This window comes from Saccoglossus kowalevskii, chromosome 11, assembly GCF_978046115.1.
Source record: "Saccoglossus kowalevskii chromosome 11, keSacKowa6.1, whole genome shotgun sequence".
NCBI lineage: Eukaryota > Metazoa > Hemichordata > Enteropneusta > Harrimaniidae > Saccoglossus > Saccoglossus kowalevskii.
In genome coordinates, this window is record NC_140651.1 from 14,173,497 (window position 1) to 14,201,113 (window position 27,617).

General features: G+C 34.2%; 1 protein-coding gene and 1 pseudogene across 1 annotated transcript in view; one reads left to right on the forward strand and one right to left on the reverse strand.

The window, feature by feature from the left end:
- LOC100371301 (inhibitor of Bruton tyrosine kinase-like) overlaps positions 1–27,072 on the forward strand; it is a 29,291-nt gene extending 2,219 nt beyond the window's left edge. The window contains exons 2-22 of the mRNA XM_085504884.1: positions 1,396–1,835; positions 2,483–2,813; positions 4,184–4,405; positions 5,812–6,008; positions 8,167–8,369; positions 9,464–9,635; positions 10,210–10,333; positions 11,002–11,366; positions 11,765–11,870; positions 12,886–13,406; positions 13,884–14,088; positions 15,740–15,938; positions 16,650–16,767; positions 19,799–19,859; positions 20,290–20,634; positions 20,950–21,059; positions 21,616–21,861; positions 22,109–22,270; positions 23,627–23,722; positions 25,212–25,344; positions 25,662–27,072. Of these exons, the coding sequence (XP_085361010.1) occupies positions 2,487–2,813; positions 4,184–4,405; positions 5,812–6,008; positions 8,167–8,369; positions 9,464–9,635; positions 10,210–10,333; positions 11,002–11,366; positions 11,765–11,870; positions 12,886–13,406; positions 13,884–14,088; positions 15,740–15,938; positions 16,650–16,767; positions 19,799–19,859; positions 20,290–20,634; positions 20,950–21,059; positions 21,616–21,861; positions 22,109–22,270; positions 23,627–23,722; positions 25,212–25,344; positions 25,662–25,781 (4,032 nt within the window). The 5' untranslated portion in view covers positions 1,396–1,835; positions 2,483–2,486 and the 3' untranslated portion in view covers positions 25,782–27,072. The remainder of the gene's footprint in view (positions 1–1,395; positions 1,836–2,482; positions 2,814–4,183; positions 4,406–5,811; positions 6,009–8,166; positions 8,370–9,463; positions 9,636–10,209; positions 10,334–11,001; positions 11,367–11,764; positions 11,871–12,885; positions 13,407–13,883; positions 14,089–15,739; positions 15,939–16,649; positions 16,768–19,798; positions 19,860–20,289; positions 20,635–20,949; positions 21,060–21,615; positions 21,862–22,108; positions 22,271–23,626; positions 23,723–25,211; positions 25,345–25,661) is intronic.
- LOC144347599 (uncharacterized) lies at positions 17,190–19,119 on the reverse strand (annotated as a pseudogene).
- Positions 27,073–27,617: the final 545 nt, after the last annotated feature.

Genomic DNA, 27,617 nt, shown 5'->3' on the forward strand with positions numbered 1-27,617 from the left:
TTAATTACCTAATTTGCATAATTAATTTTCAGCTTTTCTACTGATATCTAAAGTACTAATCATCACATTTCAATGAATCTAGAATTATGCAGAGACACAATTAGTTTTCGATAAATATTTGTGCATATTAATCAACTAATTTGCATAATTAACCAATTTCCAACTTTTACACTGATATCTCAGGTACTAATCATCACATATCAATGAATGTTTGTACATGGATGCTGTAGGACAATAGACAGACCTGGATAATTGTGGGTTAAAATCTGTACATATTAATTACCTAATTTGCATAATTAACCAAATTTTAAGCTTTCACACTGATATCTAAAGTACTAATTATTCCATTTCAATGAAACTTAGTACAAAAATGCTCTAGGACAATGTACAAACCTAATTAGTTTGGGGTAAAAATCTGTTCATATTAATTCCCTAATTAGCATAATAATTCATAATTTTTTGGTTCTAATCACATTTCAATTAAACTTGGTACATAGATTTGTTGTTACATTGCGCAGACCTCATTAGTTTTACACAAATCTGTTCATATTAATTTTCTGATTTGCATAATTAGTTTTCAGCTAAGTAATTTCAAATTATATTTAATGTGTCTCCAATACTCTCAGCACATGGGAGTTCTTTCTAAGCTTTCTTTAATTTTTTTTATATTTTAGTTTAGTGAATTGTCTTTCAATATTGTATGTATTGCATATAGCCATTTGTATTGTATAGTATTGTGTTGTGTCTGTTCTAGGTATGCCTGTTTTGTTAGATTATCAACTGGGAGTTCCTTTATATGCAACCAGTAATTAATAGCTTGAACTTTTACACTAAGCAGTAGTGGATAATGCAGTTTCACTGCGCTTATTTTGGAGATGCACTGCTAATAGAGCAAATATGTTTTTTATCAGTAATAATACTTTATTAGTTACAACAAATTGACGTCTTTAATATATTACCGTATATTACCGGGTATATTTTCAGGGCTTTAACTTAAATACTGTAGAATACTTTATTTTCGCTGAAGGGATGATTCCTTGAAAATAAAATCCAGCGAATATACTTTTTTCCTATATTTCTCATTAAACTCATCAAAAATCAGTGAAAATAAATTCCATACAAAATGCCCAAAAAGCCTTTTCAGCGAAAATAAAGTATTCCACAGTATTCTGAAATAGTCAAATGTTCCCAAATTTCTGTAGACAAATTTAAATTATCAAAATATCTTTACCCTATCAAGTCAGTTTGGGTTTCCAAGGCACCTTCATGACTTCTTAAAATTTCAAAATCTGATATTTTGCTTTCAATTCCCTGGGTTAAATTGTTGCTTAGTCATAACATGTAAAAAAAGGTTTGTTCATCACTATGATGCTTGTAATGTTCTTCTATTTTCAGGAGTTTTAAGACAATTATGGCCACTACAGCTCTATAGGGGATCCAGTATGGAGTCTGGTGTTGACTAGCTCCTGCTGTGATTATCCGTACATTCTGCACAATATAGAAGAAGTGGAACAACTCTAGAACTGGAAAACTGAAAAGGATAAATCTGCTTGGAATTGTGTGGAACCAAAAAACTTAATGATAGCTTTATTTTTGCATTTGAGCCAGTGAATATATACTTGCCAAGAAACATTGACTTATCAGTATTACAACATTATTTTTTTTTTTCACTGAATTATTTTTTCTTGCCATTGAAAACAAGATACTCAATATAATTGAGTAATTATTTTTATATATAAGAAAGCTGTGGATTTTATCCATGTGTGTTGGTGTTCAGCACTGCTGAATGTGAACCTGAATTTGAACACTACAGAAATATTGAGTTAACAACTTCTGTAAGTATATTGTTCCTTGTTGTGCTATTATTAGAATTGATACTAATAATCTGGCTAACTTACAGGATTTTAAAGATTAACATGATGTAATTTTATGTTTGTTCTGTGTTTTTTTTCGGTCCAGTTCGAAAAGCGTTTCAAGTTTTTCTTTCCCAAGTAATTATTTTACTAAATGCATGTGTTTACTTTGCTTGTAAAGCTAAAAATAGTGAGATTTGCTTCTGGCCTGAGACATTAAATACATGGTGCTATGTTGACCAGAAACAATTATTTTTTATAGACACAATGATAATGAATATTAACATTGTTTTCATTGTGTAACCTGAAAAGTTATTTTACACTCATCTTTAAACTTGGGTACCTTATCGATCCGTATAAAGGTTTTAAGTTTGTTTATCTCAACTGAATACTGTAAAATACTTTATTTTTGCTTGGAATTAATTTTCGCTGAAGTAATGATTCAGTGAAAATAAAATCTCGCGAATATACTATATTTCTATATTTTACTTTCAATTCGGCAAAAATCAGTGAAAATAAATTCCATACAAAACACTCAAAAAGCCTTTTCAGCGAGAATTAATTCCAGCTAAAATAAAGTATTTCACAGTATTTCACATTTTTTGACATGTCTTGTGCTGTTTTTCCAGGACCATGGATACACATCTATTAGACTGTGACTGTACATCGAAATGTCGATCCAAACAACACGCATCAGACTTACTGACCCTGGTCACTAGGGGCAACCTGTCTCAAATCCAGGCATATTTCAACCACTGTTACAACAGCTGTACCATCACCGATGAATTTGGTAGAAATGTACTGCACATGGCTGCATCATGTCGCAAATGGGAAGTAGTGGATTGGCTGTTGACGGAGAAGAAAATCAACCACCAAGTGAAAGATATTGAGTCTGGCTGGACTGCCTTACATCGAAGTATTTTCTATGGTCAAATAACCAGTGCACTGCATCTTATACATGTAAGTATATTAACATCAGTGTACAATGTAGAATAAGTTGAAAAAGCGACATACTATTTTAGCGAATTGTGGTAAAATGACGTAATAGCGAAATGTTGATTTAACGAATCTCTCTCTCTTGTCTTTGTTTATTTCCTGTTTTCGCAATACTTGTCTGTTGCCTGCCAAAACAAAACTATCAAGTGTAATAAGGAAGCGCTCAAGATTATTACGTTTTCTGAGTTGTTTACAAACTGTGTGTGTAGAGTAAAATACGTTGTTTGGCCACCATTTTGAATTTATAATGAAGTCATTAGCGACATCCTAAATTAGCGAATTAGTTCTCTTGTTAAATTCGTTAAAAAGACATGCTCGCGAAAAAGACATGTTTTACAGTATTTCTTCAGAATATATTCATCTTAAACTCTATAATTGACCTTAGATTCAAATCACTGCTGAGATGTCATTGTGAACAAGACAGCCTCAAAATTTGTGTTCCTTTTCTTCTACCATCACATCTGCTGTTCCAAATACCATGGTTACGTAGGTCATAAGATCAGCTGACGTGATGAGGAGAGAGCACACTATTTGAAATGCGGAAACTAGATTTTGGAGGCTACATGTATTTCTGTCCATGGTTTTTTACCAAATGTTGAGATTTTATCATTTATCTGTATTTAAATTTAAAATATTATTAATGTCAATAATAATTTACTAAATATGAAATTCCATATATAACTTTACTAGGGTCTTAGCTCAGTCCCTATTTCAATCCTGCTTCAAATTTATTATTACTGTGTAAGTAATTTACATTTTGGTAATACCGGTAGTTTTCTCATGTGACTATTAAAATATTTTATTGCACATGCAACTGAAACCACATTATGTGTAAAAGTGATCTCCGTTTAAATGCCAAAAAGGATTGACCCTGGATGAGTGTGCCATAGACTCAAAAGGAAAGCAAAATCTACTGGCCAAGATTCACTTACTAAGGGATGCAACTTTGGAGGATCCTTGGTTGATGCTAAGATAGTTCATTAAATTGTCATTTTGATCGGAAGATGGTCACACAGTCCTGTCACATGAAATATAGTTTCTGTGAAAAAGTGTCATCTTTTGCATTTGCAAATTACTCACACACAAAGAAATTCTTGAGAAACAACAATGACATTTAATGCCTTGAACTGGTGCCTTGAACAAAAATAATTTTAACATTTTTGAAAGATTTTATTTTTGTGTTTCAAAATTGTCAAACATTACTATGTAACCCAATATTGAGTGATAAGAATCACTCAAAATCAAAAGTCACTGTAGTGCGAACAGTTATGAATTGGCAGTAATGTTTGTTGAAGTCTCCAGTTCTCATAGACTTATGGATTTTGACATTACAGCATGGTGCTAGTCTGACAAGCCAAGACAAAGAAGCACTGACACCACTAGATATTATTAGGCTAGACAGGCCAGCATATGTGGAGTTTCAACCCACTGGTCCAACTGATGTGTACACCTGGGGGACAAATGCTAATTTTACTTTGGGGCATAGTAACCAGCAAAGTCGCAAACATCCTGATCTGGTAGAAGAATTTGCAAAGAAAAGTATAAGTATCAAACAGGTATGTGCATTCGTTCAAAGTTTGATCTCTGGTAGATAGGCAGATTTGCATAAAGGATTAGCAAGGATTAATAATATGAGATTATCATGACAATACCGCAAAGTATACATAAAGGCGGTATATAGTGATGATTTCGATGCAACCATACTGCCTGAGTTCATACTTCCCGGTATAATATTTATTCAACACTAAAACAAACTGCAGTGAGTTGTTCTATGGTCGTATAAAATTAAAATAAAATAAACTAAAATACAGTAAATTTAACAAACTAAACAGAATGCTAAATAAAGCTAAATAACATTACAAACACAGAAAGAATCACAATATACTAGTACTTGTACAATACAATACAATAACTATATTGCTAAGAAGTGAAAAATCATGCTTGTGATAACCTTTTTGTTACGATATAACCATTTTTCCCTGCTTTTAGACATAATTTATTGAGAGAATATATGTCAAAATAATGACAAATGAATGTTTGCATGAGTGATGGCATGTAATCTGAACAAATGATAGTGTCATTGTTGGTGATGTAGTTCATTTTAATGAGTGCTACAGAGCACAGTTACCAGAAGAACGGTTAGGAAACTCTCTCACTTCTTTTGTTAGGGTGTGTGTCTCATTTAACATTTAAAACAAAGGGAATTAGCATATTGCTGACGTTGCAATGATCGCAATTTTCATAAAATTTCATATTTTTTCAAAGACGATTCCTTCGATTGGGGTTTTTTTTTTTTGGTAACAAAATTTCCCGCTTTATACAGCATGGTCAGGATTTAGCAGGAAAAAAAGAACACTGAAATAAAAAAAAAATATATTCAGATTAAAACTGGACTATGAAACCATACAACTTCCTGTGTCATTTACAGCGGTCATGAAAAAAAAAAAATAGCCGACATTGCTATCTTGGAGTAAAATGTCTAACACTTTGATAAAATGAAACTAACATTGTTTAAACTATCATAGTTTCCTCATAAAAGACTCATAGATTATAATTCAATGTACAAAATAAACAGAGATGCATTTTTGGGATACAAATCTTCGTCACCATGTTGGACATCAGCAGACACAGACTTACGATCGCCCTACGTAACCTAGTATTTAACCCACAGAAATGATAACAATGTATTAAAATATTAATTTAACAATGCGTTGTACTAAAATAGAATTTAATCCTGATTTTTCAGCAATTTTTTCCGAATTGTTACGACAAAGGCAGCCAAAATTTCTTTATCTGAACAAAAATGTTGCACAGGCTTGATCTTATACTAGTAAACTATTTTGGGCTATCACAAAATTATCACAAGAAGTATGCACTAGATATTGACTAATATGATTGCCAGACTACCTTGTTCCTTCTTGGTAGTATTCTCAAGATAACATGATATTATATTCTCATTCAGGTCGTGGTATGTAAGTACCACTCTGTGTTCCTATCTCATAATGGTCAAGTCTATACATGTGGACATGGTCAGGGTGGCCGACTAGGACACGGCAATGAGCAAACATACCTAACTCCTAGAAGTCTTGACACCATGGCTGATATCAAGTGTACACAAATTGCTGCTGCCAGAGACCACACTGTTATGCTGGCTGAAGGGTTAGTAAACACCAAGTATTTTTGTTTGTCTTTTCTTGCAATATCCTTTTTAGCTCCGCTGTCGACTTTGTCGAGCGGAGCTTATCATATGAGTGATTGTCCGTCGTCGTCGTCCGTCGTCCGTGTCAATGTTTTACTTTTTCGACTTCTTCTTGAAAACTACAAGCCTGAATGCTTTGATACTTGGTGTATATGTACCTTGGGTAGACCTCTCTCAGATTTGTTCATTTCATGATGATATCTTCAATTCTCTAATTTTGGTGAATATTTTTGTCATTTTTAGTAAAAAGTGATATTTTCGACTTCTTGTTGAAAACCGCAAGTGCAATTGCTTTGATATTACATATATAGGTACTACATGTGGACCTCTCTCAGATTTGTTCATTTTGTAATGATATCTTTAATTCTCTAATTTTGGTGAATATTTTTGTAATTTTTGGTAAAAAGTGATATTTTCGACTTCTTGTTGAAAACCGCAAGTCCAATTGCTTTGATATTACATATATAGGTACTACATGTGGACCTCTCTCAGATTTGTTCATTTTGTAATGATATCTTTAATTCTCTAATTTTGGTGAATATTTTTGTAATTTTTGGTAAAAAGTGATATTTTCGACTACTTGTTGAAAACCGCAAGTCCAATTGCTTTGATATTACATATATAGGTACTACATGTGGACCTCTCTCAGATTTGTTCATTTTGTAATGATATCTTTAATTCTCTAATTTTGGTGAATATTTTTGTAATTTTTGGTAAAAAGTGATATTTTCGACTTCTTGTTGAAAACCGCAAGTCCAATTGCTTTGATATTACATATATAGGTACTACATGTGGACCTCTCTCAGATTTGTTCATTTCATGATGATATCTTTAATTCTCTAATTTTGATGAATATTTTTGTAATTTTTGGTAAAAAGTGATATTTTCGACTTCTTGTTGAAAACCGCAAGTCCAATTGCTTTGATATATTATACATATAGGTACTACATGTGGACCTCTCTCAAATTTGTTCATTTTCTAATGATATCTTCTGTTCTTTAATTGCCATGTGCATTGCTAACAGCGGAGCTATCTCAGCCGACAGGCTGCTTGTTTTAAGTTTGGTGAGGTTTTGTGTTTTTGTTATGGTATTCTAGAATTCCACCTTCTGTCTGCATGCATTACGGTATTTCCTTTAAAGGGGAACCGCTTGGTTCGAATTAGAATACTAATTGCGGTGGCCATCTTGTCCCTACTTGCACGGTAGTATCGGTTCCTCTTTAATAACTCTAATTCATGACCTCTAAAGGTCACACATCCTGGTATTTCAGGTGCATGCACTGTAACAACAGTAATTTATAAAATATTGTATCAATTTACTTACATGAACCACTTTCACATTCATAGTGGTTTGTACCCCAGAAGTACCAGGATGGGCTTTTTTAGCTCCGCTGTCGACTTTGTCGAGTGGAGCGTATCATATGAGTGATTGTCCGTCATCGTCGTCCCTCGTCGTCGTCCGTGTCAATGTTTTACTTTTTCGACTTCTTCTTGAAAACTACAAGCCTGAATGCTTTGATACTTGGTGTATATGTACCTTGGGTAGACCTCTCTTAGGTTTGTTCATTTCATGTTGATATCTTCAATTCTCTAATTTTGGTGAATATTTTTGTCATTTTTGGTAAAAAGTGATATTTTTGACTTCTTGTTAAAAACCGCAAGTGCAATTGCTTTGATACTACATATATAGGTACTACATGTGGACCTCTCTCAGATTTGTTCATTTTGTAATGATATCTTCAATTCTCTAATTTTGGTGAATATTTTTGTAATTTTTGGTAAAAAGTGATATTTTCGACTTCTTGTTAAAAACCAATAGTTCAATTGCTTTGATATTACATATATAGATACTACATGTAGACCTTTCTCAGATTTGTTCATTTTGTGATGATATCTTCAATTCTCTAATTTTGGTGAATATTTTTGTCATTTTTGGTAAAAAGTGATATTTTCGACTTCTTTTTAAAAACTGTAAGTCCGATTGCTTTGATACTATACATATTGTACATTTTCTAATGATGTCTTCAGTTCTTTAATTGAAATGTGCATTGCTAACAGCGGAGCTATCTCAGCCAATAGGCTGCTTGTTATGTCTTTTTTTTCGATGTCATTTTTCAGGGGTGTGGTCTACACATGTGGTTTGAATTCCTGCCACCAGCTGGGACAGCCACAACTGGGATCAAAGTACACTACACCAAAACCGATACTGACCAAGTTATTGAAAGGCAAAGTTATTACCGGCATAGAGGCATGTAGGTTTCATACTGTGTTATATTGTTCTGATACTGTCTTCACATTTGGACTCAATGCAGGACAATTAGGTGAGTTTTATCTATTAATTTAAAAATTTTACAAATGTGTTCGACTTCAGAATGTGTTCACTTTGTTTTAATTCTTTACATAATCATGGAGAAAGGGTGACAGAGAAAGCATTTGCATCAAGCAAAAACATCAAGCAACAAACAATGAAAATGCATTTGAAGCCCTATTTTATTAGCTAAACATAATGGCAGACATACAGTAACTTATACAGTTATATTATGGCTTGAATTTTTGCTATCACTTTTAACAATACAAGGTGCATTTTGCATTAATTGTTGAATTCCAAATATGTTGATGATGGAACTTTTCACCGGTATGCAGACATTGTTGGTGCCACACTGCATCTACAAGATTTTGAAATTCAAGCTGAACGTAAAGTGGGATAAACATGCAATGTAGAAACACCTGCACTCGAAAATGGCATCTCCTTTTAAGATATTTCTGCATTGCCTGCCCAGTTCTAAAATATTCTAATGAATTCTGTGTATTGAATTCTACCAAGCCTGTAGTAGGTGCATGTATACATACTATGATAAATCAGGCTACTTTATCTGAGTATTGATTCAGTTTGTCTCATTAAAGTGGCATTTAGCTTTCGTAATGTTGTTAGAACTCACGATATATAGGCTTGTGATATATATAGGGCTTGTGAAAATGTGCGGATAGCGAGAAATTATTTTTTTCCGGTGGCCCACCCGTAAACAAAGACCCGAATGTCAGCTACTCATCTTTGTTATTGAAATCACTTGACCTAGGGAGTCTTGAGCTAATGTGAAAGCGAGGCTCACAGCAGACTGCGCCATGTTCATCATGCCCGGTAAACGTAGTTGACCTACAGTTAGTGATTCAGCGAAAAAAAACGGCAATGGAAACTTGTTTATTCTGGAAGTATCCGACTTGAAAATCAGTATGTGCCTTTAAATCCTTTATAAATCAAGATAAAACTGCTGGGTTTTCATTACAAAGTTAGTATGGGAAAGCCAAGTCTGCAGCAATTCATTCCTGGGAAATGGCTTTGGAAAAATGTCATTGAATTATCACACCAGAATTGCTTTAAAAGTTTTATAATCCACATCTTTTAATTTTATTGCAGGTTTCCCTAAAGGAGAGCAATATATCCAATATCCTAAGAAAGTTTCCTCCCTTGATCACAAGGAGACTGTGATATCACATGTAGCTGCTAGTGCCGCTGTCACTGTGTGTTCTACTGTCAAAGGAGACATCTATATACTACATGGGTATCAATGCAGGAAGATAGCCACTAAGTAAGTATGCACTGTCATTTCTCTCCACTTCATATTTGAGGTACCGGTATGAAAGAAGTGTGAAAAAGACTGGGGGAGGATATAAAGTGTGGAGCACACTTTTAGAAAAGGACAGAGGGTGGGTGAGAAAGTAATAGAGTACTGATGCATTAACCATGAAGCATGGACACGCTAATACAATAGAGTGCGAACATTGAAATAAATATTGCCATGATTGACCTCCATGACTTGGGAAAATAGTCGGTCAAAAACATAGACTACAAATTATTGACAGACTTGCAAGTTGACTTGCAAAATAACTGGTTGAAAACATTGACAATGAGCCGATGACGAAATTGAAATAAATAAAAGCAGGCTCAGACTAACTTGAAAAATAGCCAGGCAGAAACACAAACTTTTCTCGATTTCATATCTTGACATGTGACATTTGAATCTAGAAAAATATTGTTCGAACTTGGTTAAAAAATGTAACTAACTTTTCTAGTGTACATATACTTTTGTGGCTAGACGTGAAAACAAATTAAAGTTCTTTGAAACATCCCTCTGATGTCTATTTATTGTGTTTGTTTTGCAGGCAAATCAATGTTATAAAGTTGGTTGCACATGGTGGAAACTTAGATAATGATGTAGATAAAGATTTATTACAAAGGGAGAAAGGAGATGAACTTACTGTGTTAGTATTAACTGCTTCTGGAAAGGTAAGGTATATGTTTTCTTCATTCCTCCAAATTTTAAACCCCCCTTCACTTCTTTTTCTGTGTTATAACAAATTTTACCTATTTTTTATTATTTTAGTAATCTCATATTATTTCGTATTTTAGTGATTTTGTATAATTTAGTGATTGTATTTTATCTACCATATTGTTTTCTGTGTTTTTTTTTTGAACCTTGTGACCAATTCCTTTCCCTCCGGGGATTGTGTAAGAGTCAATAAGTAAATAAAATAAAATAAATAAATAAATAAATAAATAAATAAATAAATAGATAGATAGATAAAAGCAAATTGATTTGGCTGTTGCATGTACAACTGTAACAAAATACATTACTGTGTTCTATTTGTATCTATTTGTTTGTACTTTCAGTTTGTTCTATTTTAGCATAATCTAAATGTGTGGATTCTTTTTGCGACAGAATAAATAGCTCTGAAAATAAACTCACAAATAGCGGACAGCATGGAAATTCAGATTCATATAAAATAAGACAGATCTGCTCAGTCGTGAATCATATTATGGATATATGTATGTGACATGTTCCCAGAAAAGTGTTATGACTTATCACTTAGTGGTGTCTATCAAAATAAAAAAACACTGCCCAATAAACACTTTCTGCAAACTCATTGTAGCTTGTTTACCATACATACTTTTAGGTTTTTTGCTGGAAACGTTCTGATAAAAGTGTTTTGAAAAGATGCTGTTGGAACTACAGTCGTCAGATCTTCATGTCAGACATGGCCATCAGTAAACAACACATGGCATTTATAACACCACATGGTGAGGCATTCATGGCATGCTTCAGTAAGAAGAAAACCAAGACATCACCTGCTTCAAGTTTACTTGCAAGGAGTCCATCGGTAGAAGCATTCACTTTGTCAGCTGAGGTAGAGTTATTGGAGAAGGAGGAGATAGAGGAAATCTCTCTGCAGAGGTTGGCACTTGTTAACAGAGCTGTCAGAATCACATCTGATCCTTCCGGGCAGAATTTTGCTGTTTTACAGTCGGATCCCAAAACCAGGTAAAAAGATGTATAAAGCTTTTAAAATTTGTTTTTATTTGAATGTACCACGCAAGAGTATGATTCAATTAATTAATTCATAAGGATTGTTAGAAGATTTAATTTAGTCTACATTAGATCTCAGAAACTTTGCTGCAACTGTTACAAGACCATTTCTTGTATGATAAATGAGCACTTGTCTTGCATGTGCAACATGACCATTTTTTGTTTGGTGCCAACTGTGGAAATGCTGTTCCATCTTTTGTTATAGATAATTTTCAGGTTTTTATTAACATTTTATGGAAAAACCTGTTGTTAGTATTGTCTTATGCAGCATTTCACTTGGACAAATGTCACATTTAGTCAAATTTATTAAGATTTAAGCACTCATTATTGCTTCATTTGTTTTCATTTGACAGTTTGGTTGATGTGCCTAGTGTTAGTGACTCTGGTATTGGTAAACAACTGAAAACATTTCTTGAAGAAACCAACAGTCTTGATAATATTCATGATGTTATCCTTAAAGTGAGTAACTTTATTTTGTCTGTTTTAGTGATTTTAGTGCATATAGTATTTGCAATATTTAAGTGTCAAAATGTGTCTACAATTACTGGTTTTAGTAGTCACCACTATGTCAACTTTTCTTGGTTCACTGATAATCTATTTTTGTGAGAAAAATGGTAAAATAATATGCATAAAATGTCATTTTAACAATGGTTTCCATAGACCACAATTTTCTCATTAAAAACCCACTAAAATTATTGTAATTTTTTGTAATACTTATAAACATCCAGATGTACCTTATAAGTCATTTTGGTAAAATGCCCTAAAACAGACAAAACATGCCTTTTCACTGTATTTTATGGATAAATTTTCTCTAAACTAACCCCAAATTTTTAATTAAATTTGTTCGTCCTTGTAAGATGATATATCCAATATGTAAAAGTGACAATTGTTTTTTTGAATTTGTCTGCAACATTTTATACCTTTATTTGTATTTTTCGATGACTTAGTTATTAAATATGGATCAAATGGACTTAACTTCACATTGGCTACATCTACAGATCATGTGGGTTTAATTTGTGAAAGGAGACGCAAGAAGTTGACCTTCAAAAGGTTAAATATACCTGATTCAAAATGTGCTCACATTTATTAGCTCCGCTGTCGACTTTGTGGAGCGGAGCTTATCATATGAGTGATTTAAAGATATTATCATGAAATGAACAAATCTGAGAGAGTTCAACCTGTAGTGCATATATATATAATATCAAAGAACTCATCCTTGCGGTTTTCAACAAGAAGTCAAAAATATCACTTTTTACCAAAAATGACAAAAATATTCACCAAAATTAGAGAATTAAAGATATCATCATGAAATGAACAAATCTTAGTGAGGTCTACCCAAGGCTTGTAGTTTTCAAGAAGAAGTTGAAAAAGTAAAAAGTTGACGCGGACGACGTCGGACATTCTCTGATTTAGATGATGATGAGTGACACAGTTAACACAACATTAATGTACTGCATGCATTTCTGCTTTCCAGGTACAGGGTCATGAAATTCCTGCTCACAAATACATTCTAGCTTCTCGCTGCGAGTACTTCCGAAAGATTCTGTCTTCACAGAAATCTGAAGGTAAAAAGTATAAGGTTGATTCATCTTCTGGTCGTTCTGTGCAAGTGATTGAGGTGGAGAAGACTAACTATGAGATGTTTCAGATGCTAGTGCAGTATATATACACTGAACATTGTGAAATGCTTAATCCAGGATATAAGATCAAATCTAGCAAGAAATCTGGATGGGAAACCGTAGATTCAGGAATTGATTTTGATCTGGATGCTGATTTTGAAGAGTTAGACATATGCGATATTGATGGCAGGGAATCTGCTTTTGAGATTCACAAGGGACAGAAGAAGAAAACACGGAAGGAGAATAAGAAGTCTGGAAAGAGGAGGAATAAGTCTTTGAATGAAGAAGATGAGAATGATAAAAAGGTTATCAGTGGCCCAGTTAAGAACTTGCAAAGTTTAGCTAAGAAGTTTGGAGTTCCAGGACTTGCTAATAGGTAAGGCTTGGACTGCTATGATAAATTTAAATTGTTTTAGTGAAAATCCATAAAAACCGCAAAACTATTTGTTTGGAACAATGTTGTTTTCATTGTATCACAAAAATAAAAGCAAAAGATGCATGTAAATGTTGATTCCAACTCCTGAGGGTGCCTGAGTAAAACCTGGTGGAAATGCGTGTAAACAATGTTTACATTCTATGCTTGTAATGCGAAAGAATGATTTTTGCTGAATTTATCCCTTCTGTGTGCTATTCACGTTTGGGGGCCTACATCTAAACATGAAAAACCATGGTCATACAGTGTATTTTACCACGGCTTGCATAATTAAATATGTGCTCTCGACCAATTGGATCGACTTATTCGGGAAATTGAAATGCCTGTATGATATAAGGCTTGTTTTACTTGCATTGTAAATGTATATGCCACCTGGAATCCTTGAACTCACTGTGGTGCATGTTTTTTTATTTTTCTCAGACTTGACAGTGCCAAGTGCTCTAAAGGTGTCATATATGGTATAAAGAAACCAAATAAAAAATTGAGATTTGAAAGAAATAAGCACAGACACCTGTGTGATGTTAGCATACAGACTGATGATGGTGAAGCTTTACAGTGTCATAAATGTGTGTTGGTGGCAAGGTTGGAATACTTTCGTAGTATGTTAGGCAGTGGATGGTTTGAGGTAAGTGACTGTCTTGTCTGACTGTCATCATTCACTCTCTCCAAAATACTAACTTTAATCAATCTGCAACTAATCTAAAAAGTAATCAACCCCGAATGAAACATGTCAGTTTTAACTATCGGGTGTTCTCCAACCCTAATCTGATGTCAGATTAAGTCTCTAAGTTCTTAGTTTTGGGTTTTCTGTTCTCCCAGTGGTCACTTGTTCACATACTCACATACCTAAATAGTTTAGATATTGATGTCCTGAACTTGTGCAATACTGGTAATATTTTTATCAGATTTGTCTGACCCCCAACTTAAGGTAGCGGGACTATTATTTGCATACTTTTTTTCATCTTCTAATTGGGAGCAAACGACTACAAATAGACCCAGGAAAGTATATATTTTTGGAATCGCCAGACTTCAAGCTTTTCAAAGGTGTGTTTGTCATGCCCGTAACTGCATTCTACGGTGAGTTACTTAATCAAAAGTGAAAAATTACTTTTTTTGTAAAAAAAATAATTACGCATTTATGCTGGTGATAATAAGTTTTGTTTTCGTTTTTCCTAGTTGTTCAATAGTCTGGTAAATTGAATGTGTCTGATCAGTTTTATTCAAGCAACGCATTTTGAAAAATAGTGTCCTGAAATATAATTTCTGTTTTAGTCGCATTGACCGCAACTCAAACCACAACACATTGGTAAATAATCCATGAAATAGTTTGTCTGGACACATTCAAGTTCCTCTCATTGTCACCTTAAAGCTGTGAAAATTTGGTGTTAATCCAACGACAATAAGTATACGTTATTTTTTGTTAAAGACCTTGTATTTTGAAAAACATAAACTCCTAAAAACGTCGATGAAGTCACAGCAAAGATTTTCAAGCTTGTTTATCTGCACAAGCGATTTTTTTTACATCAAGGTCTGTTTTAACATGTGTAGGGGCATCCAAATGTGTAAGGCTATTGGAAACCCAAAAAAATTAAAGGAATGGGATAGCTATAGTTCGATAAAACGGCAGATGAAAACACTAAAATCAATGATTTTTTTTCAGTGACTGTGTGACCTTGTGTCTGACACATTCATATGCAAATGACTAATCTGTGAAATAAACAGGGGCGGAGACAAACCACTCAAATGTTTGGAAACACTCATTGTGTGTCAGATAGCTACTGATAACACATCCTAACATTGCTTTGTCTTGAGTTAATCTTTGAAACTTATAGGCACACAAATTAAACCTGTGTTGATTTTAGAAAACACTACTGAAGCTGCCTTGCTTTCCTTCAGAAAATCTACATTTTAACCAACTTACATGACATTCTAGGTTACGTTGAGTTTGTCAGATGAAAATTTATAGTGCATTTCATCAATTAATAAATAAATGTGAAAATCGGAATTTTCAACACAAATAATAGTCTCGCTACCTTAATAATAACCTTAATAGTACCGGGTATCATACATCAAAATCAGAAATAGCAATGTAGATATTTTGTTTAACTTTTTCAGTATTATATGTATTGTATTTCATTACTAACATTTTATTGCTGTCAACAAATGAAAACTATTTCTAAGGATCCGATAAATTTATTATTACATATATTATTATTATCATTATTATTATTATAGAGAAAATACAATAATTTTCCTAATATTTATTATATTAACAGACATCCACTAGCAGTTCTCTTCGTCTGCCACTTTCTAGTAACATCCTACGTATAATGCTGGAGTATCTGTACACGGATGATGCGGTATCTCTACGGGAGTGTACAAATGTGGAGTTACTATGTAACATCCTTGCAGTATCAGATCAGTACTTGATGGTCAGACTGAAGGAAATCTGTGAAGTTACTCTGGCTAACTCTAGTGAGTATCACAATTGGGACCAATTGTAAATCAGTGTTCATTTAAAAGCGGGTTAAATTCTATTCATATAGTGTTGTAATATTCAAAAAATAGAGTGATAACATCAGAATGTGTATGTTTGCTGCTAGATACTGTGAAATACTTTATTTTAATAACGCTTGGCGAATTCTGCTTCGCAATGATAGGAAGAGCTATAGTTTATAGTTTTTAATTTTCTTTTTGTAAAACCTTTTTTAGCTCTGCTGTCGACTTTGTCAAGCAGAGCTTATCATATGAGTGATTGTCCGTCGTCGTCCGTGTCAATGTTTTACTTTTTTCGACTTCTTGAAAGCTACAAGCCTGAATGCTTTGATACTTGGTGTATTCATTTCATGATGATATCTTCAATTCTCTAATTTCGATGAATACTTTTGTTATTTTTGGGAAAAAGTGATATTTTTGAATTCTTGTGGAAAACAGCAAGTCCAATTGTTTTGATATTATACATATTGTTCATTTTCTAATGATATCTTCAGTTCTTTAATTGAAATGTGCATTGCTAACAGCGGGGCTATCTCAGTCGACAGGCTGCTTGTTATCCATATTTTATGTGTCTAATAAATATTATTATCAGATTATCAGTATCAATAGGACTGCTCACTACTCCACAAGGAGGTCTTCATTATATACTTTCTGCTAATAAATAAAAATATATGTGTCTATTACTTGCAGTCACAATGCGTAATGTTGCTGAATTGCTAGACTTTGCCACAGTATACAATGCAAGACAGTTGAAAAACACATGCATACAATTTATATGTTTAAATCTTGCTACCTTGTTAGAAATGAGGTAAGCACTATCTCTCAATTTTTCATACATTCTTTCTATATGATTATATTTCTTGAACTGATACAGTCAAACCTTTGTTAGTGATCACATCTATAGTGAATAGTGCCAATGGTGACCATTTTAGGCAGTCTCAAGGCATATGAGTACATGTATGTAATGTATGAGCAACCTGTGTATAAAACCCACCTTATGTAACCATCCTTTCAGCAATATTTTTGCATTTTCGCTTTTGTTTGAAGACCAAAATAATAATTTACATTCTGTTTATAAAACAATTTTGAATTTCCTTCAAAATAAAATAAGTCAAACTTATTTACCATCTCATTACTTTCTGGAGAACTAATATGCCTTGTACTTGTGTGATCACTGTACACAGGTTTGACTGTACTACAAGGATGCATGAAACAGTCCAGCATATAGTATCATCTAGTGTGCATCTGAGGTTGAGTCAACTGAGTATTTTCTGAGTACATAATTTGCGGTATCTTTGTGACAACCTCATTGCTAACATGACTACCAATACAGTTACATTCATTACCAGTGGAACATAGGCTGCTAACATGACTATCAATACAGTTACTTTCAGTACCAGTGACACATTGGTTAGCAAATATTTGATTAACACACACGATCATATTGGTTTGAACGGTTTTATCACATTTTCGATTTTTGTGTTTACTGTTATTGGTATACTTGAATGACTTGCTGACCTGAATTTTCTTTTCTTGTTGGTTTGCTTTCTCTGCTCGTACTTTAGGATCGTTATATGGACATCTCAATCTGGGGTGGTCTTCTATTTTCTTTTCTTGTTGGTTTGCTTTCTCTGCTCGTACTTTAGGATCGTTATATGGACATCTCAATCTGGGGTGGTCTTCTATTTTCTTTTCTTGTTGGTTTGCCTTCTCTGCTCGTACTTTAGGATCGTTATATGGACATCTCAATCTGGGGTGGTCTTCTATTTTCTTTTCTTGTTGGTTTGCTTTCTCTGCTCGTACTTTAGGATCGTTATATGGACATCTCAATCTGGGGTGGTCTTCTATTTTCTTTTCTTGTTGGTTTGCTTTCTCTGCTCGTACTTTAGGATCGTTATATGGACATCTCAATCTGGGGTGGTCTTCTATTTTCTTTTCTTGTTGGTTTGCTTTCTCTGCTCGTACTTTAGGATCGTTATATGGACATCTCAATCTGGGGTGGTCTTCTATTTTCTTTTCTTGTTGGTTTGCCTTCTCTGCTCATACTTTAGGATCGTTATATGGACATCTCAATCTGGGGTGGTCTTCTATTTTCTTTTCTTGTTGGTTTGCTTTCTCTGCTCCTACTTTAGGATCGTTATATGGACATCTCAATCTGGGGTGGTCTTCTATTTTCTTTTCTTGTTGGTTTGCTTTCTCTGCTCCTACTTTAGGATCGTTATATGGACATCTCAATCTGGGGTGGTCTTCCATCAACTTTCGCAACTTATATAGTGAACACGCACTGCATATATGTTTGTATTTGCACGAGTGTCCATCACCGCATTTCCCTTCCTGATTGTATGGCCAACAATACTGCACAGAGTCTGAAGTAGAGGTGCCAGACTAACTTATTCAATTTTGCTGTCTTTGTCTCACTTGCACGTGGATACAAATGAAGTTCCTTCAAGTCATGACCATCACTTTCCCATGTACGTCGTCCGTAGTCAATGTCCTGCAGAAACGCGCCGTGGTATTTTATAACTGCGTCCCACGGGTAGACTGACGCAAATCTCATTAGCATATTGAGGTGTTGAAGACGTAAATTCTTCTCAGTTTCACTCAATGATTCTGACATTAGAATTGCCGTAAAACCCTCCACAAATTCGCTGATTGTCATAGAGTCAAAACTAATCTCTTTGCCAGCACCGAACAGGCGGGGTTGGGCTGTCATATGCGGCCATGATACAGTAAAAGTTGCACTGTCCTTTCTTGTCTGAAAGCGTTGTGACTTACCAAATTTTGCGTTAGTTTCGCCAGACGGATTCATGAAACTAGGGATGTACTAGTATTGGGCTTCCTGCATATCGTGTTGTAGTTGTACATCGGCGGTAGCCATCTGTCGTAATTGAGGAATATTGTAACTTTGATTTAATGCCGCCATATTTGCGCGCAAATTTGTTTCAAATTCTCCAAGGATTTCAATCTGTTGTTGATTCCTGGGCCTGGACTTCATGTTTTAGAGTCTTAAACTCGAACAGTATCTCGGATGCCAAATTTGCGCCCACGTCGGGCTCACCCTACTTCTGGTAGCGCTTCCTTCATCGACGCTTACGGTGGGGTTTTTTCTAGGTCTTCCACGAGACTTTGCTCCGGTTTTCTTTGCTGCCACACTCAACATGACGGTTGTCAATGTTCTAGCATAGAATAGGTTTTGCGAATAACGAAAAAGACTGACTTTATCAGATTTTGGTAAAGTGTACAGTCCAATAAATGGATATTGATGATGAATTTTAGTTCTGCTACGAATAGTATGCCTGGCGGGCTGAACTGATTTGACAGATTTGCACCCGGGACCAATAAACAAAGTGACTGATAATTAGTCCATTTGAGGGCGCTATCACACTATCCTCAAATGTACACCATTACTGTAAAACCATATATTTTTTCTGACATTTAATTTCACTATATTGATGTTTAGAGCATATTCATTGTGTTTTAATTTCGTGAATTTGTCAAGGAAACAACAACTTTTATTGTTATTTTACTTGTTTACATAGATTTAATTTATGGGATTTTACTTATCAGCGAAATTGATACCCAGTCAATACTTAATGCATTTACAGTGTACCATCCCATAGTTTTATGATTCCACCAGGAGTGCAGTGTGACAAATAATTGTTGAGTAGTTGAAAGTTGTTTGTGATGCAATTCGTTCAGTAATATGTCTGTCATTTCAGAAATATTATGTTATCATTACCTTATTTGGAATTTACATTTCCTAATATGGTATACATAATTATGGTATACTGTAACTTATATGAGTATATTGACAGTTTTATAATTATTGTTTTGTGTAGGACATTGGAAATATTAAGTGAAGATATTCTAGAGGAAGTATCTGCTGGGTATAAAGAAATGGTAAGCTGAAATGGATTTCAAAATTGTGTATTTTTATCATTCTTAACACTGTGAATCACACAAGTTTACTCTATCATTAACCCATTTGAATATTAGATTTAGATTTTTCTCACCAAAAAAATCGTCCTCAAATTTCAACATTATTTTGACATACAGTATTTGACAGCGGCCTTTAGGTTTTGATAAAAAGGTGAATTATCTTTACTTGTGCAACATATATAAATTTGGTTGCTCGGGATTACTTTAAAGTTGAGTTTGTGCTGTTTCCTTGACTTTAGCTGTTTTCACTGGCTCTTCCACCAGTGTTCCACAGCAGCTCGCACAGAGCCCATAAAAATACACGATACAGTGGTGAGCTGTTTATCAACGGAAAACGTTCTGTGACGTAGCTCTGCCCCTGAGAATACAAATGTTCTATTTTTTTTTTTAGATTCCATCTATGTGTAGAAGAATAATTACTCCATATTCCATGAGCTCAGTTCCTGATTGTTTTACAAATGAGATGGGTCAAAATGGGACAGTAACCATGGAGACTGAGGACGAGGATCAGAATGTCCAATATGAAGTGACTACACCTGATCAATCGTCAAAAAAAGCTAAATGGAAAAAGAAATCGCGTAAAAGAACCATTAGTGCTGGAAAAGATGACTCTATCCAAAGTGACAGAACAACATCCCTGGAGAATGTTGTTGCTATGGAAACTATTGATTTATCTCCAAGAGTTGAAGAGGCCAAAGAACTCCTAAAAGGGAGCAGTGCAGAAGAGATGAAGGAGGTGATAGTTATTTTCACTTTGCCAAATAAATCATCAAAAATGTGATGGTGACAGAGCTTCTCTTTTTTCGGTCAGACTTGTCCTCTCTCTACTTTTCTCCCATTTCTATTTTTATACTTCAAAACTGTTCTTCCCAATTTTGCATTTTCTAAAGTAAGGTATATTTTGAGAGAGAAAAAAAAGGGATTTATTCATCAATATTTGAACAAATTAGCTCCTTCTATGGTTTTTTGGCAGAGAACATTCTTATTCTTTGTCATAAATGTATAAAAGTGATGTTTGTTACCGTTTTATCTCTAACCATTTTGATTTCAGAATGATGAAGATTTAACTAGTGTCATCTCTTGCAATGTATCAATTCCTATGGATTTAGCTGAAAGTAATGAGACAATACAGCTCCACTCTACTGTATGGGGTGTTCAGAGGTAAGTATTTGTGTTGTACAGCACTACCATACACTGCCATACATACATGTATATACCCCCTTTATCTTGAATTCATATGTGTGGCTGTTTGATCAAGATCTGAAGCAAATGATTGTCATTTGGTTCATAATTAATAAAATAGAAATGAAAATTTAAAAAAAAAGCAAATTGTTGGTGGGAAAAAGGTATTTGTAATCTTAACCCTTTCAAGAACTTTGCATCTGTCATTACTGGTAATCAGAAATGATTTTTGATGAAAGGTTTTGTTAGCATACAATGGCCAAAATAGTGCTCAAAATAAGCTCCAGCAAGAATCAAATTATATTTTGGCTAATATAGTTCTCACTACGAGATGAACATGTGGGAATAATTGTTCCACAAGTTTAAAAAGTGAGATTGAGGCATTTATAAATTGTCAATTTTATTTTCTTACTTATTGTAAGACAATTTGTTGAGAGTGAAAAAAACCTGGCACAAAAATGATGCAACAAATGTTTCCTGTCTGATGGGTTCATGACGTCATATCAATCTGTGATATAATCTTTGTTCATTTCAGTCCTACCAGTCCAGTTGGACAAGCCAGTACCGACTTGAGATCAATAATGGAAGCTGAAACCAGTAGAGTAAAGCGTCACTCTCATCAGAAAACGTCTCTCATTGTTACACATGGAAAAATGTCACAGAAACAGAGAAAGAAACTTGCAAGTCAGAGACAGAGTGTAAAAGTAGATACTCCCGAAACAGAAGCTGGAAATAAAGAATCAGAGAAGGACAGTATTCCGAAATCACCATTGTATGCCTGGTATGTGTTTAAAGCATAAACTTTTATTATTGAAAGCTGTCAGTGGGTGGGGGATCTAGTTGGTTTAGTATCCAGCGTGCAGTGGAGGGCAGTCTGTTAAAATACTGTTTTAATTTCGCAGTAGGGACATTTTTACTGGAATCTGAGTCGCATTAACTTTTCATAAATTTTTGTTGTAGTGGATGCCTGAGGCAAAAACTGACTAGTTGTCTGCATACCAGTAATACCTTTGTTTCTTTTTTCCCAGGGGTGCTGTACCTAAATCTCCATCAGCCAAGTCGTTTAGAGAACTTCAATTGGAGGATGAGAAACATCAATTAGTGAATGCTAGGAGATCTGCATCTATTGTCCAAGCAACCTCTCCACCACCTACACTACCACAAGTTTCTTCAAGAGAGAAAATGTTAAGGTAATACCTGTTTCATTGTCATGGCTTTTGTGAATCTGGCTCTTGAACAGGAGGTTGAAGTCAATGCTAGAACTGTTGAGATAAGTTTCTGATCATATGTTCTGCTTGTCAAAAGTAACTTAATGTAGTCTAAAACTTGTGTGTCTTGTGTTGAGTTGGGAAATTATTAGAATCCTTAGTTTCGATAATTCAAGAGTTCAGGTTTGGTTGTTTAGTTTTCCCAGTGTCCTTTATGTGTTTGTAATAACTTCCACTTTAAGGAGACAGAGATATATAATTTGAATGTGTTATCTAGCATTGGCCATACATTGTGTCGCATACGACTTATTTACCACTTCCGTGTCACTGAGAATGTTCTAGAACCGTACTGTGTCTGGGTGGAATATTCTATATTTTGTTTAGAAAATGGTTGAATAGGTAATAGAACACTGTAGGAGGCAATAGAAGGTAATGGAACATTCTAGAAATTTGTAGTAAGTGCCAGACTCATTATGTATGCTGATGTAATGGTCTATTTATAGACAGTGTGGGTATATATAGGGGAGTTGTTCAGCACTGAGATCAGATCGAAGATCTCGTTGAATTGTATTGGAGTTTAAGTATCTAGTTATTGGAGTAGTGGAGTTTTACCGCGTTATTGTACTTGATGTTTGCAGAGTATAATAATACCAGTACCAGTTAAAACCTCATCTGTTGGCTCCGTGTTCGTATTTTATCATCGCCGCCAGGGAAGTCTTTCTGTTACTGTTGCCATTTTGGTATTTGAACCATCACACCTGTACTATACCAATTACGGTAATATTACGTTGCGTGTGACACATTGTATGTATGACATTCCTCCTGCTTTAGATGTGAAGTACTCACAATAGGCCATTTGTGATAGTCTTTGCTCGTGAAACGAATGCTGTCCATGTTTGGAGTAACTGAAAGGGGAATTAAGACTGCTTTTATGAACTGCAGCTGTGACTTAATTTATATAAAAATACATAAAAGTGCAATGTCCTTCCACAAGTTACAGACTCTGATTTTTTTTATGACACTTCCAACTTTGAGCAAAATAGCAATAGAGAGACTGTGGTATGAAGTGTGATTTTATTTGTGTTTTTGAGTTGCGACACACTTGCATGTTGATCTATAAGTGTGACTGGAACTTGAGACGTTAACGATGCACCAGGTAAAGAACCACTGTGGTGCTGGAGATCAATCATGGAAAGTTGGTTTTGCTCGGTGACATGTACTGAATACAGTAGCTAACTACTATATGGTAAACTTATTGAAAACAAGCAAGCAATGTGAGCTTCCCAATAGTACTGTTACAGTAATATTTCATAACTACATTTTTTGGCATCATTTCAGTTGGGGCATTACTTCGCGGGTAAGAAGAATGTCTGAGGATGAGATATCTACATCTCCAGTCTCATCTCCACAAAGTCCATCTTCTGAAATTCTCTGGTAGGTCATAAGCTGTGCTAATTCTGAAAAGGTTCTCATCAATTCTTCAACTTTTGGGTGCCGTTATTTTTCAGGATATTTTTGCCTTCTTGTTGAAAACCGCAAGGCCGATTGCTTTGATATTATACATATAGGTACTTTAGATGGACCTCTCTCAGATTTGTTCATTTCATGTGATATCTTCAATTCTCTAATTTTGATGAATATTTTTGTCATTTTTGGTAAAAAGTGATATTTTTGACTTCTTGTTGAGCAAGTCTGATTGCTTTGATACTATACAATACACAACTAGCTTAAATAGGAAGTTCACAATGTTTGATTTTTGAGGGCATTTCCACACTGAATAATAAGCTGTATACATTTGATGATGATCAATTTTACAGAAGTGGAAGCTCAGCATTTTGACATCGAACTTAAAAAAATTCAAGCCTAAAATCAAATTATTGGGCAGACAGTCTGCGCTGTTCATGTATTATGCAGTATCTCACAGTATTAAAACATAAAATCACCAATTCAATGTACTCCCAAGGAATTTACACCACTGTGATGATTTGCATATCATTTGCATAGAAATACAGACATAAAAATAGAAATTGTAATGATTAACATGCTCATTATTGCACACAATAAATGAAAGTAAACTATGGCAATCAAGGATAAAGACTGTGGCAGCACTTGACCAGTGTGGAAGTAAAATAAGCACTGTAGTGGTACTGCCATGTTGTTAGGGACGACGTCAAAAGACGTATGTCGGATAAAAAACTTATTTCCTTTAGTTTGGGGGTGGGGGGTTTTGACCTCAAAAAGTTTCCATCCGACAAAAACGATTTTATTTTTTAATGAAGTCAAAAAAATCTTGGAGTATTTGTAGTTCGTTTTTTTCTATCCAATCATGGACAGAAATAACCGAAAAAGGAAAAAAACAGAAAAATGGTTTGGTTCGAGTGTAAATCTGTGCGTCAAATGAGGTGCATTTGTAAAATCTTTTTACACCCACCCGACAGCCAACTGCTATGCAATACTACTGCCCGATTATCAATTTGTATTTAATGGTGAATGTAGTCTGACGCCATGACCAATATTTATCAATTAAGTTTCAGTGGGGGTAGGGGGGGTTTGGAAAAAAACTAAAGGAATTAAGTTTTTTATCCGACATCGATCTTTTGACGTCGTCCCTTAGTATCCTGGGGAGAACACTGGATTTTTAAATAGTCCAACCTGGTTCATTGAACAGAGAATCTCATATCTGATTTGGTGACTTGATGACACCCTGAGATTCGGAAAACTCAATCTCAACCAAATTTGTGGAACTACTATCCCTTCTTGATATCTTGCAAATCCCATAGCTGTTATTTCAGTATACATATTACTTGATATCTGAAGGCATCAAACAAAATTTTGGCAACAATACAGCTTTGACAGAGATTACCAAATATGGGCATAGTGTTCTTGCTCACTCCTCATATTCTTCTTCATATATCTTTTCTAGTCCATGGAAACAGTCACCATGTCCTAAGTCACCTTCTCCACACACTGTGAGATTTGCTGATATTATGCAGGCTGAAGTGAAACAGACAGAAACATTGGAAAAGAATATGAAGAAACCATTTCATCTAATTCAGGTGAGAGAGATAATTCCTCTGACCCTGTTATAGTATTTAAAGATACTTTGCATTTGTTGAACTTCAGAGTTGAAAGGGCACTCTTTTGAAGTCAAATTTTGATAAAATGACCTTGGCATATACCTCTAGGAAATATGAGTGCTGCATAACTTTTCAAGTTCATCAAAGCAAACTCTTAGGTTATCAAGTCAATTACCTTGGATGCCTCCATAACGTTCAAGGCTTGTCACCTGAATAAAAAATAATGTGTGAGAACTCTCCATTTCACAGTCACTAAAGATAATATTGTAATATATGAATATTGTTATTTTTTTCAGATTGAGGAGCGTGCTATTCAGGAGTTGTTAACTCATTATTGTGCTGCTGATAACCCCACTGAGTATATCAGTGTTGGACGTGACAGCAGTATGATGGCTACACCCGTATGGAAAAAATAAATAGCATGTAAACCAGTACCGTAAAATCTGTATTAGAAGCCGCATCCCTAATAGAAGCCGCATCCATTTTTTTTGAATAAGTGAGAACCAAAAATTAACCATTTCTCATATGTGTAGATGCTCTAATAGAAGCCGTATCCCCTCTGTTGCATTGTACCATTTTAATAGAAGCCGCAGCTTTTAATTAATACAGATTTTACAGTACTTGTGTTTACCCATAAACTATTGTAATTTTCAATTATCATATTTAATAATGTATATGCATTGTTTGTTTTCTCGCAATTTAAATGACTGCTATTTACCATATGTGATGTCATGTGTGATTCTTTCAAGACATTCATTCATGAAGTTTGCTAGTTAAACCAAAATCATGAAATTTTGTAGCAATGAATACTGGGGTCTTTTCATGAAATTCGTCATCAAATCATGATAAAATCTAGTGGCAAAAATAAACTGTTCTACAGTATGGTATATGCTCTTTTAGACAATGTTATTATACTTAAAATAAGTCATATTATAAAGATCCAGCAAAATAGCATACAGTAAAATGCAAGTTTTGGTTGATGTGCACTAATAGAACAAATATTGTATTGTTATATCAGAATTTCTGAGATTTTAAAGATATTTTTGTCATTTATTTTTGTTTTTTCATTGTAATTTTCTCAAAACCGTTGAAGTAATGTTTTACCTCTAATCATTGTGTTAGGAAGTTTTCCAGAAATTTAATTTTGAATCAAGAGAAGCTCAAAAAACTTTATTTTCCCCTCATATGAGATATGATTTGAAGAGTGGAGTTGCCATGAAAATGGGTCCAGCAACACCTTGTATTTTCAATTATTAAAACATACAAATTTAAGAGAATATTTGTAACAAAATGTACAAACATTATCAAAACTTAATTTGAAGTGTTAATCCTATGTATGAGTAATGGTAAATAAAAGCGTTAGTCGTAGCACCTCATCGTATTTTATGTGGTCCTATATGACGTGCTGCTTGATTGTTGAGGCTTTAACTTAAGTATAAGCTGAGACATTATTGGTCAAAAGTAACCATGTGACCAGATTTGTACTTCATGGGAAATTTATACCGTTTAAAGTACCCATATTATTTATCACTCCATATTTCATGAGACTAAGGTGTACATTTTCTTTTTTTTCAATATTTAGAAAAATACACTTTTGTTCCAAGAATGTTCTGTTAGCTTCCATACAGTGAAGGATTGTCATTTTCAGTGCTTTAATGTACAAATTATTAGCAAAATGTGCTAAAGAAATAAAATGAAAAAAAGCCACTCTTGTCTGTATATTTTGAAGAATATTTTAACGTAGAAGAAGAGTTCATTTTGTCCAAGACTGGAAATGAGATGTGCAACTCAAAAACATCATTTTTTCCCCATGGGTAATGAATACAAGGATTTAAAAGGTTGAAAGTTTAAAAATGATTTCATATATACCATTCTAGAAATGTTCTTGCTGAATGGAGGCAATAATCTTATTAAGTCAAAATAAGGAATGATTGAGATGCAGAGCAGGATGTGATCTCATATCGCCAGATGTCAGTTTCATACCATTTTGCAACTTCAATAAACTTTTTGCACATACACAGGGTCCAAATGTTCATAATACAGTGTTGTATTAGGCCCCATTAAAAGCTGTTTGGACGTTGTATCGATTGCAGATGCATTTTGTAGGAGTCTATAGAAAAAACAGTTTTCAGGTGGCACCAAATATATACATGTATATATATGAAAACAAATTGTAATTGACCATAATCTTTATTGCAATATAATCATTATAAACAAAAAATACAGTACAATGGAATAAATACCTCTCCCTA